The following is an 11,113-nucleotide window of genomic DNA, read 5'->3' as shown; positions in this document are numbered from 1 at the left end:
AATGCTGAGCTCTTAAAAGAAGTTGGCAAGAAATTCTTGTACTTCAGGAGCCTGCAAGTTGCAAATTTGTGGTGCTCCTGACTGCGACTGTTCTCCTTGGCATGTCCAGGATGGTGGCGGTGTCCCCTTTGAAGCTGTTTCTGGTACCTGCTGAGCGCTCCCAGGACATCTGCCAGAAAAGCCAGAAGTTTCAGGCTCCCCTTGCTGGTGTCCTCCTTCGATTATTCAAAGTACATTCTGAGTGGATGCCAGGATTGTATCCCTGAGGAAGAAAGAGTTACTACTTCGTTGTACTCTAAGGTGTTTGGGAGCAACGCCAAGCATATTTTCTTTTCTTCAGCCAACTCCAGTCCTCATCTGCACACGTCCAATACATGAATGATTGAACCAAAATTCTGAACATCTCACCCCAGTAGCAGCATCTGACACCTTTTCCCAGGCCATGTGCACAGAGCACCAGATCTCAACCGGTGGGACATTTTTGCCTGTGTCTCACATCTATTCCTTGAGCAGGGGACCCTGTTCTGCTTTCCCCTCAGTGTGAACTGAGAATCGGTTGCAACGGACCAGGTATTTTTGGAATCATGCCAGGTGCGCTTGCCTCCAAGGCCTTGCAACCCTCTTCCCATGAGCCCCTGAGGTCCAAAGATTGCCAGTTCTTGCGCTCCCAAAAAGTCTTGCTCCTTTTCTCAAGGTTTGGAAACCGCTCTGCCCAGTGTGTAACTTTTCTCTGTGTGTATCCCGTCTACCAATCTATCACCCGTGGTTCTTTCCCATCAGCTATTATCGAGTGCTAATGTCTTTATTGCAACATTAAAATATATTGCAAAATACATTGATGGTTCTGGTTGCATATCCTGTTGCGGTGTATCGGAGTGCGACCCTCTGAAGGGCATGAACTCTCCAGAGGCTCCTGGGGAAGCCGGCTCTCGGAGTGAGTAGGAGTTCTGGTCAGGATAGGACCGCTTCTTCACTGAAGAGCCTGACTGCGAGATCCAGCCCATCTCTTCCAGTATCCTGTTCTCATAGTGGCCAAATACCCCTAAGAACCCAGCCCTTCTTCATGTGCCGCCTCCAAGGGAAGTTGGGAGGGTGGCAACACAAGAAGAGGCCTTTTCTGCGGGTTCGATCCCCAACAGCTACGTGTTCCTGCATTGCAGGGGGGTGGATTAGAGTCATTAGACAACCCTCAGGTTTCCTTCCCACAGTACAGGTCTATGATTCTGTGATATCTTAGGTGTTGTGTGAAAACTTTCCTCTTCTCCCAGGCCTTCAGCCATTTTTTGTTTGCTTGTTATGCAAAACAAAACTTTTTTTTGAAATATTTTTTATTTAGTTTTACAAGTATAAAATTGTAACAATACAGCTGTACGCATCCATATTTAAAGATTCCTCCAAATCTCGGGACTTCTTACCTTCCCCTCCGTGGGTCCTGTGGTCAACCTTTTCAACTGCATACAGGTGAAACTCGAAAAATTAGAATATCGTGGAAAGGTTCGTTTCTTTCAGTAATTCAGCTTAAAAGGTGAAACTAATATATGAGATAGACTCATGACATGCAAAGCGAGGTATGTCAAGCCTTTGTTATAATTGTGATGGTTATGGTGTACAGCTGATGAGAACCCCAAATTCACAATTTCAACTTGGGGGGTTTTCATCAGCTGTGCGCCATAATCATCACAATTATAACAAGCAAAGGCTTGACATATCTTGCTTTGCATGTCATGAGTCTATCTCATATATTAAACTCCAGTAGCTAATGAAAACAATTGCTTACATAAATGGACTTTTCCATGATATTCTAATTTTTCGAGTTTCGCCTGCATTCAGTAGTCCATGTTTTGTATCAGATCATTTTCTCTATAGTATTTGCTGCATTACAAGTATTACTGCAACCCTGCATTTAGAGGTATTTGAGGCCTTGAGCTAATTAAACAATCTTTCCGTCTATAAAACGCCCCCTATTTTTGGGGACTCAGATTTAAGAAAATGGGGGAGATATATCCATGTATAAGACGCCCCCTAATTTTTGACATTATTTTTTAGGGGGGGAAACCTAGTCTTATACACGGAAAAATATGGTATTTTACCTGGGGGTGGGAAGTATTGTTTTGTTTGTTGCCATGATATGTATTTTTGGGTTTTTCATTTTGTAAACTGCGCTGTGATCCTCGGATGAAGGGCGGTATAGGAACTCAATAAATAACAATACAATAGGAGTTGAGATAGACTGCCTCTGCTGCTGAAGGTTTCACTCAGAAGAACATAAGAAGAGCCTGTTGGATCAGGCCTGCGGCCTGTTGAGTCCAGCATCCTGTTTTCATAGGGGCTGACCAGACACCCTATTATGGGAAGGAAACCTTCAAACAGAACCCGAGCACTTGGCAACTCTGCCTGCCTGCAGTTTCCACCAGAGGTATTCAGAAGCACACCAATTTGGCACCTGTTCGGAGTCAATGGGACACGGTTGGGTTTGGGGCCATTTACTTGGCACCCAGGTTTTACTTGTCACGCAGGTGGCGCTGTGGGTTAAACCACAAAGCCTAGTGCTTGCAGATCAGAAGGTTGGTGGTTTGAATCCCTGCCACGGGTTGAGCTCCTGTTGTTCGGTCCCTGCTCCTGCCCACCTAGCAGTTCAAAAGCACGTCAAAGTGCAAGTAGATAAATAGGTACCGCTCCGGTGGGAAGGTAAACGGCGTTTCCGTGTACTGCTCTGGTTTGCCAGAAGCAGCTTAGTCATTTTAATGTATTTTAATATTTGTTGGAAGCCAACCAGAGTGGCTGGGGAGACCCAGCCAGATGGGCGGGGTACAAATTAATAATAATAATAATAATAATAATTATTATTATTATGTTGGCCACATGACCCGGAAGCCGTCTGCGGATGACTGCCAGCTCCCTCGGCCTATAGAGCGAGATGAGCGCCGCAACCCCAGAGTCGTCTGCAACTGGACCTAATGGTCAGGGGTCCCCTTACCTTTACTTGTCACCCTGGTTTGTGTGTCGATTACTCAGTTTAGGGGAAGGCACAAAATGGGGGTTTCACAGCACAAGACTTTTGCACCAGTTTGGAGTCAATCGGAGAATTATTTTGGCATTTACCTGCGACCCCATTTGCTGTATCAACTGCTCAGTTTAGGGGACAGCAAGAAACTTGGGAGTTCGCAGCACAAACAACCGCTAAACTTTGGCATCAGGTTGGGGGAATCCGAAATTTCGGGCTAATGGAGCTGTATTCTTTTGGGAATTATAGGGTCAGAGCTACCTACCTAAATCGTATAGAAATTTATTTATGTATGCTACTACAGCAGCAAGAATGTTACTCGTCCCAAAATGGAAAGAAGCAGAAGTCTCAGCAGAGGAAGAATGGATATCAAAAACTTAAGGAATATTCAGAAATGGCAAAACTTACTGGAAGAATAAGAAATCGAGATAAACTGTTCATCAAAGAATGGAAATGGTTTATTCAATATTTACAGATAAATTGCAAACAGATAAAAACATTAGCAGGATTATTGTAACAACCTGCAGTTATATTTAAAGTAGATAAACAAGTGAGCCAATTAAATGAATTTGGATATGCAGGAGGGAAAGAGATACATTTTCTTAATTCTAATAATTTTTTCCTTAATTTATACTTTCCTTAATTTTACTAACATTTCAAAACTTGACTTCCCCCTCTTTCTGCGGTTCCTTATATATACAATAACTTTAAGGAACCGCAGAAAGGGGGAAGGAAGTCATGTTAAAATGATTGTAAAATTAAGGAAATGTATAAACCTGAAAAGTGTAATTTTTTAAATTAAAAAATGTAGCTGTTATTGAGATGCATCGCGGCCTCTGATCCCCGCGGGCTAGCCCTCTCCACGGATTTGCCCAATCCTTTGGAAGCGCCCCCTGCCTGGCCCCACATTGTTCTGTCGGGGGTCCTGCGCCCGCCCTCCCTCCTGTCCCCCGGGCTTTGTTCTCGATTCGGAGAGGCGACGAGGGCTCAGCTCCGGGGAGAGGGAGGCCGCGTTCCAGTCCGCCGTGCGCCCCGGGAGCCTGGACGGCGGGGACGGGAAAGAAGGCGCTTTGGGGGCGCGGGGCGCCGTCCCGTAGCCGCCTCTCCCAGCAGCCCGGCAGGTAGGGGAAGGCGCGGAAGAGCGCACGGCGCGGAGCTTGGGAGTCTTTGCGCCGCCGCCGCCGCCGAGACCCCTGCCCGACGGGGCGGGATAAAAAGGCGCACCGCCTCCCCGAGCGCCCTTTGCACTTCGCCCGGCGGAAGCGGAGGCTACGCGGCTGCGGCCAACCAGCCTCGCCGGGGATGGCGGTGCAGGCGGGGCGTCAGGTACCGGCAGCGTCGCCGCGCGGCAGCCCTCGAGGGGAGGCGCACGCGGCGTCCAGGAACCGCGCCCGGCCCCCGCCAGCCTGGCGCCCGGCCCAGGAGGCGTTGCAGCGCCAGCCGCCCGCCCTGCTGCTGCTGGGGAGCCTCCGAGCCCCGGGAGGCTGCGCGCGGCGGCGTCCAGGCGCGCTCCGGGATGCGGGAGCCGAGGGGGCGCCCGTGGGGAAAGGGAAGGGGAACCCCCTCCTCTGCACCGGGCTCGAGGGCCTTGATCCACATGGGCCCCCACCATCACCGCCACTGCCCTCGCGCTCCGGCATCTCCTCCGGTGGAGAGCGGGCGACCTTCGGTTGGGGGGCAGCAGGGGTGCCAAATTGATTAAAATATTGGGGGGGGGGTGTGCGCCCAGGTAAGCCCCACTCCAGGATAGATGGATTTCTCTACCCAAGAGAGTTACTGAGATTTAGGCCTGTCTGAGCTCCAAGCTCCTAATCTATGGGGAAGGCTGCTCTGCACATGCTCAGGAGCACGGTTTCATTCAATATTGGCCGCTCTTGTTAAGTGTTGCTTCCCTTGCTCTGGGGCCGAAGCCCAGCATAGAAAACAAGGCAGGGTACAGAAATCAGGACCTGAACCAACAGAGTCCAGTTACAAGGGAGGAGGTTCTGATCAAACCTTAGGAAGGACTTTCTGGCTTCCATTGCAGAGGTTGTGTCAAGAGGTTCCACAGCCCCTGGCCAGGGGCGGAGGAAAGGCGGGGAGTTGGGGGCAGGTCCCCCTAGGTTCCACCCTGGAGAGGGTGACACTCGGGGCCCCGCCCCCATGACCGGCTGAGCCCCGCCGCCTGGCAAAAACCTCGCTCGCGCAGTGGCTGGCTGGCTTGCTTGCTTCTTCTCCTCCCTCCCTGCTGGGCCCTGGCTGGGTGGAGCCGCAGGGGCGAGGGGTGGGCCAGCGAGGCGTCACGCTTGTGGCTGGCATGATGCCCCTCGCTGGCTCACCCCTTGCCCCCCGTGGCTCCGCCCTACCACGGCCCAGCAGGGAGGGAGGAGAAGAAAAGAGCATGCTGGCCTGCCAGCATGGACGGACTGCACATGTGTGGGATACCGCACATGCGCCGTTCGTCCTGTCGCATGCATTGTGACGCCATGACGCACGCGTAAGGACACATGCGCGCTGTGGAGCGACGCCCTGCCCCCAGGGGGTGCCTCCGTGTTTGCCGCCCCGGGCAGCCAAGCGTCTCTGTCCGCCACTGCCCCTGGCTCTGTGAGTTCTGGGGTGTCTGCAAACCCCCCTTGTGTCATGCGATGGGAGTCAGGTCCCCTTTTTCTCTCTTTCTCTCAGGTTCCAGTGACCTTTGGGGACGTGGCTGTCTATTTCTCCCCAGAGGAGTGGGCACTGCTGACAGACCGGCAGAGGGACCTCTACTACCATGTCATGCAGGGCAACTTTGAGCTGGTGACTTCACTGGGTGAGCATCTTGGGGGGCAAAGAATCTTCAGGGCCCCACGCAGGGGTGGAGGAAGAGGGGGGCGGTGGGAGCACACTGGTGGGGTTCCATCGCGGCTGCCCCTCCACCCCCGATGCTGGAGCATGAAACTCCGCCACTGGCCCCACGGCCAGCGTTAGAATCTCAGGTATATAAACTGGTCGCCAAATGGCCCCTTGACTGCGGTTGGAATGTCTAGGTGCCGTTCCCCACCCCCAGTGAAATGTATTATTATTATTATTATTATTATTATTATCATTATTATTATTATTCATTATTCTCCACCATCTGGGGATCCTTGGGTCGGGACAGTTTTCACACAGAAATACCCCGTCCTGTATAATTCTATCTGATATATTTTATCTGTACGTTCAGAATGGATTTCTGGAACCAAAATGCTTTTTCTGTGCAGCCTGAGCAGGAGGAGAGAAAAAGAGGCGGGAATAGGAATATTCATTTAATTTCTATACCGCTTTATATTTGAAAGAAAAACAACCTCAAAGCGGTTTTACAACCCATTAAAACATAGAGTAAAACAACCCAGCATAAAACAAATCGACGCTTCGAGGAAATTATTTCAGATCCTTCTCTAAGTGACATTTTGCTTTCCCCCATACAGTCGTACCTTGGAAGCCAAACGGAAGCCGTTCCAGAAGTCCGTTCGACTTCCAAAACTTTTGGAAACCAAAGCATGGCTTCTGATTGGCTGCAGGAAGCTCCTGTACTCAGTCGGAAGCCATGACGGACGTTCGGGTTCCAAAGAACGTTCACAAACCGGAACACTCACTTCCAGGTTTGCGATGTTCGGGAGCCAAAACGTTTGAGTCGCAAGGCGTTCAGGATCCAAGGTACAACTGTATTTACCCAAATTTATAAAGCTGCCCCATAGCAGGTTCCTTGGAAGCCAGGGTGGAGCAGTGGTTAGAGCATGGGTAGGCAAACTAAGGCCTGGGAGCCGGATCTGGCCCAATCACCTTCTCAATCCAGCCTGCGGACAGTCCAGGAATCAGCGTGTTTTTACATGAGTAGAATGTGTGCTTTTATTTAAAATGCATCTCTGGGTTATTTGTGGGGCATAGGAATTCATTCCCCCCCCCCCGATATAGTCCGGCCCCCTACAAGGTCTGAGGGACAGTGGACAGCCCCCCTGCTGAAAATGTTTGCTGACCCCTGGGTTAGAGTGTTGGACGAGGACCTGGGAGATTAGGGTTCGAATCCCCCCCCCCCCGGCGATGAAGCTCTCCCTGGGTGATGTTGGAGCCAGCCACAGCCTCTTGACCTAGGGATTAACTATTGGGGGGGGGGGGGTCCATGGGATATGGATGCAGGCATGGAAAATGGAAATGCTTGGAGTAATGGAGGTACCTCAAACGTCATCAAGGCCAGCCCCATTGATGCACAAGACCCACTGCTGCAGCCTGCCTGAGAGGAGGCAATCGAAGCTTTGCTCAAAAGCCTCTAGCAAGGGAGACGCAGCCCTTTCCCCAGGGATGGAAATGTGGAGGAGTGTGTTTCAAAGGCAGCAGTCATGGGTCTTGCAATGTACTGCATCCCAGTTGGGGCCTCTCCTCTTTTTGAGTATTTTCCTGGGTGATTTGGGATCTCTGCCTATTACCAGTGTGACAAATCTGTTTATTTCTAGCTGCTGCATTTATACCCCAGCTTTTTCTTCAAGGCTCTCCAGGTGCTGTGTGGCTCTCCCACTACTCTTTTTTTTATAAACAAAAAAGGGGCCATACTGTGTTTTTATTTGCTAATTACATACATTTTGTTGTTGTTTTTAGCAACGCTTAAACAACATAGAATAAAAATAAACATGAGAACGTAACAAAAAGAGAAGGCATACTACACCACTATAAGATTCACAGTTGCAATTCCATAGAGTTTAATCTATTATATAGATATTATTATCCAAATACATATATATTTATTTTTAACCTTGCTATATTTTGTATAAATGTGCTCCAATGCGAGGTGAGTCAGGATGAGGGTGAGTACAGTAACTGGCCAAGGGGGTCCCACCCCTTGAGCTTCATGGCTGAGTGGGGATTTTGAACCCTGGTCTCTCTCTCCAGGGCCCTAGCCTGACACTCCTGCTCCACACTGGCTGCCTTAGTAACAAGGAACATGGGAGGAAGTCCCTTAGTGGGCAAAGTGGAAACCCCTCGCCCTCACTTGCCCATCTGCAAAATGGGAATAGCAGTGGCTTACTTTGGAGGAGTTGGGCGTTGGAGGAAATAACATCTGAAAAGAGTGAGACAAGTCAGCGGCCTTATGGCTACAGTGGCACCTCTGGTTACGAACAGAACAGATTAGAGAACTGGGCCAAAGCAAACAAGATGAATTTTAACAGGGAGAAATGTAAAGTACTACATTTGGGCAAAAAAAAATGAAAGGCACAAATACAGGATGGGTGACACCTGGCTTGAGAGCAGTACATGTGAAAAGGATCTAGGAGTCTTGGTAGACCACAAACTTGACATGAATCCCTGAGACAGATGTCCAACCAAGAGGGCCAGATTCAGACCTTTAGAGGCCCTATTAATAATAATTTATTTATACCCCGCCCATCTGACTGGATTGCCCCCACCACTCTGGGCGGCTCCCAACAAAATATTAAAAACACGATAAAACATCAAACATTAAAAACTTCCCTAAACAGGGCTGCTTTCAGATGTCTTCTTCAAGTCAGGTAGTTGTTTGTTTCCTTGACATCTGATGGGAGGGTGTTCCACAGGGCAGGAGCCACTACCGTTTAGGGCTTTCAAGGTCAGCACCAACACTTTGAATTGTGCTCGGAAACGTGCTGGGAGCCAATGGAGGTCTTTCAGGACTGGAGTTATATGGTCTCGGCAGCCGCTCCCAGTCACCAGTCTCGCTGCCGCATTCTGGATTAGTTGTAGTTTCCGTGTCACCTTCAAAGGTAGCCCCATGTAGAGCGCATTGCAGTAGTCCAAGCAGGAGATAACCAGAGCATGCACCACTGGCGAGACAGTCTGCGGGCAGGGAGGGTCTCATCCTGCGTACCAGATGGAGCTGGTAGACAGCTGCCCTGGACACAGAATTCACCTGCGCCTCCATGGACAGCTGTGAGTCCAAAATGACCCCCAGGCTGCGCACCTGGGAGCCCCCATTGAGATCTCATTCAACTTACAAACGATAATAAACTGTAAAATAAAACTGTATTTTTTGAAATGAAACAAAACCTACAGTAGGACGAAAAACAATGTTTGTTTCGATATACTTCCACCAGGGGTTGGGGACCATCCGCGGGCCGGATTGAGAAGGCGATTGGGCCGCATCCGGCCCCCGGGACTTAGGCTGCCTACCCCTGGTTTTATGTATTCAGCTCCATTCCCAGACTTGGATTTTGCAGCTTCTCCTCCTTCTTCCCGCAGGAGAGTCGAGGATGAGCTGGCCGGAGTTGGCGATGAAAGAGGAGCCGAGTGGGGACTGGAGCGTGGCTGCCTCCCCTCCCTGGTCCCGCTCGGGACCCCGGTTCCTTTCCCTCCAAGAGCTGTGTCCCACTTGGTGCCAGGTGGAGGTGACGGACATACGGAGCCTTGCCCAAGAGGGGCCCCTGGAGATGGGCGCGCTGCCGGAGCCCGAGCTGCTAATCTGTGGCGAGTGCGGGAGGAGCTTTGAGGACGGGGTCTCCCTGGCGGACCACCAGGCCACCCACCAGGAGCAGAAAGGCCCCTTCGCCTGCCCTTCCTGCGGGAAGCTCTTCCTCTACCGCCTCAACCTCCTGACCCACAAGAAGCACCGGGCAAAGGCTCGGCTTGATTGCGGCCCCTGCGGCCTCCGCTTCTGCCTCAAGGGGGACCTCCTGCGCCACCGGCTCAGCCACGCGGCCAAGGAACTCTACCCGTGCGGCACTTGCGGCGAGGCCTTCCAGCGCAAGGCCCACCTGCTGGCCCACAAGGCGGTGGAGCATGCTGGGAAGGAGGCCCGCGAGTGCCCCGAGTGCGGGGAGGCCGTCGGCGGGGAGGCGGAGCTCGCGCAGCACCAGGCGGCGCACCGGGAGGAGGGCCGCCCCTTCGCCTGCGCCTTGTGCCCAGAGACCTTCAGCTGGAAGGAGGGCCTGCGGCTGCACCAGCGGGCGCACGCCCAGGAGGGGGGCCACCCCTGCCCAGACTGCGGGAAGAGCTTCAGCCGGCGCGGGAACCTCCTGGCCCACCAGCGCTTGCACACCGGGGACCTGCCCTTCGCCTGCCCCGAGTGCAGCCGCGCTTTCCCCACCAACGTCGCCCTCGTGGCTCACAGCAAGCTGCACCGCCGGCCCAAGAAGCTCCTCCAGCCGAAGGAGGAGGACGGGGTCAAGGAGGAGGGCGAGGCGTAATGCTCCCGTTCTGCCTGTAGGTGGAGCAAGTCTGACTCAGGGAATCCCTTCTCTCTCTCTCTCCATTATCTCGGACTTGCCATAAATCTGTTTTTCAAAAACACACCTTGACTGGTTTGTTTGGTTTGCCTCCCACCTGCTTTCCAAGCTCAGGGTTCTCCCCCCCCCCCCCGCCGTGAAGTGGCTCAGGATGAGAGAAGGCAGCGGCTGGCTTCCAAGGTCACACCCAGGGAGACTTGAACCCAGCTCTCTCCCAGGTCCCAGTCCGACTCTTAAGCACAATGTCACACCACCTTGCATGTTTACCTGAGGTCCTTGGTGGGCTGGGCAGGGCCTGGCAGGGGGAAGGTGGGATCCAGAGATGCAGGGAGCCTTGTGCCCACCACACACCTCCGTTGGGGGTGGCATTTCCTCTATATGCACCCCAAGGATTGCGACTTGAACCCTTCCAATGAGAGTGTTCTGGGCAGCTGTGGAGGGTTGTTGCGCAGCTTCCAAAGGGCCTCTTTGTGCCTTTATGCTCCCTTGGGGGAAATGTGTGATATCGCAGGGAAGACCTATAATAAACTGCTGCCTTCTTCCCCAGTGCTTCTAATATTGGATAGCTTTAGTCTACTCGGGAATCAAAGGTTTTGTGTGCCTTTTGTACTGTTTCTCGTGCATTTTGCGATCCCTTGGGAGTGAAGTGCCAAAGGGAAGACTTGGGCCAAAGGGAAGATTTTGCAGAATCTTAAGAGTTGGAAGGGACACCCAGGGTCATCTAGCCCAACCCCCTGCAATGCATCCCTGACAGATGGCCACCCAACCTTTGTCTAAAAATCTCCAGTGGAGGAGAGTCCACCATTTTCCGAGGGAGACCGTTCCACCGGCAGAAAGATCTTCCTGCTGTTGAGTCAGAATCTCCTTTCTCGTGATTTTAATCCATTGGTCTGGAGCAGCAGAAAGCAGGCTTGCTCCATCT

The 11,113-nt window shown here is 51.9% G+C and overlaps 2 protein-coding genes across 3 annotated transcripts in view; one reads left to right on the top strand and one right to left on the bottom strand.

The window, feature by feature from the left end:
* The window catches only part of LOC117056185 (zinc finger protein 208-like), a 231,917-nt gene that overhangs the window by 45,797 nt on the left and 175,007 nt on the right, over positions 1–11,113 (bottom strand). The gene's annotated exons all lie outside the window — the stretch shown is intronic.
* LOC117056195 (oocyte zinc finger protein XlCOF26-like) lies at positions 4,010–10,254 on the top strand. Of its 2 annotated transcripts, none has more exons than XM_033166382.1 (3): positions 4,010–4,125; positions 5,666–5,792; positions 9,209–10,254. In XM_033166382.1, exons 2-3 carry the CDS (start codon positions 5,759–5,761, stop codon positions 10,150–10,152), a joined length of 978 nt encoding a protein of 325 aa, XP_033022273.1. In that variant the 5' UTR covers positions 4,010–4,125; positions 5,666–5,758; the 3' UTR covers positions 10,153–10,254. The 2 variants fall into 2 exon arrangements, with proteins under 2 accessions (XP_033022273.1, XP_033022272.1); XM_033166381.1 differs by lacking the exon at positions 4,010–4,125 and adding an exon at positions 4,267–4,330.

Source organism: Lacerta agilis, chromosome 12, assembly GCF_009819535.1.
Source record: "Lacerta agilis isolate rLacAgi1 chromosome 12, rLacAgi1.pri, whole genome shotgun sequence".
Taxonomy (NCBI): domain Eukaryota; kingdom Metazoa; phylum Chordata; class Lepidosauria; order Squamata; family Lacertidae; genus Lacerta; species Lacerta agilis.
This window is presented reverse-complemented; position numbering and strand designations above follow the sequence as displayed.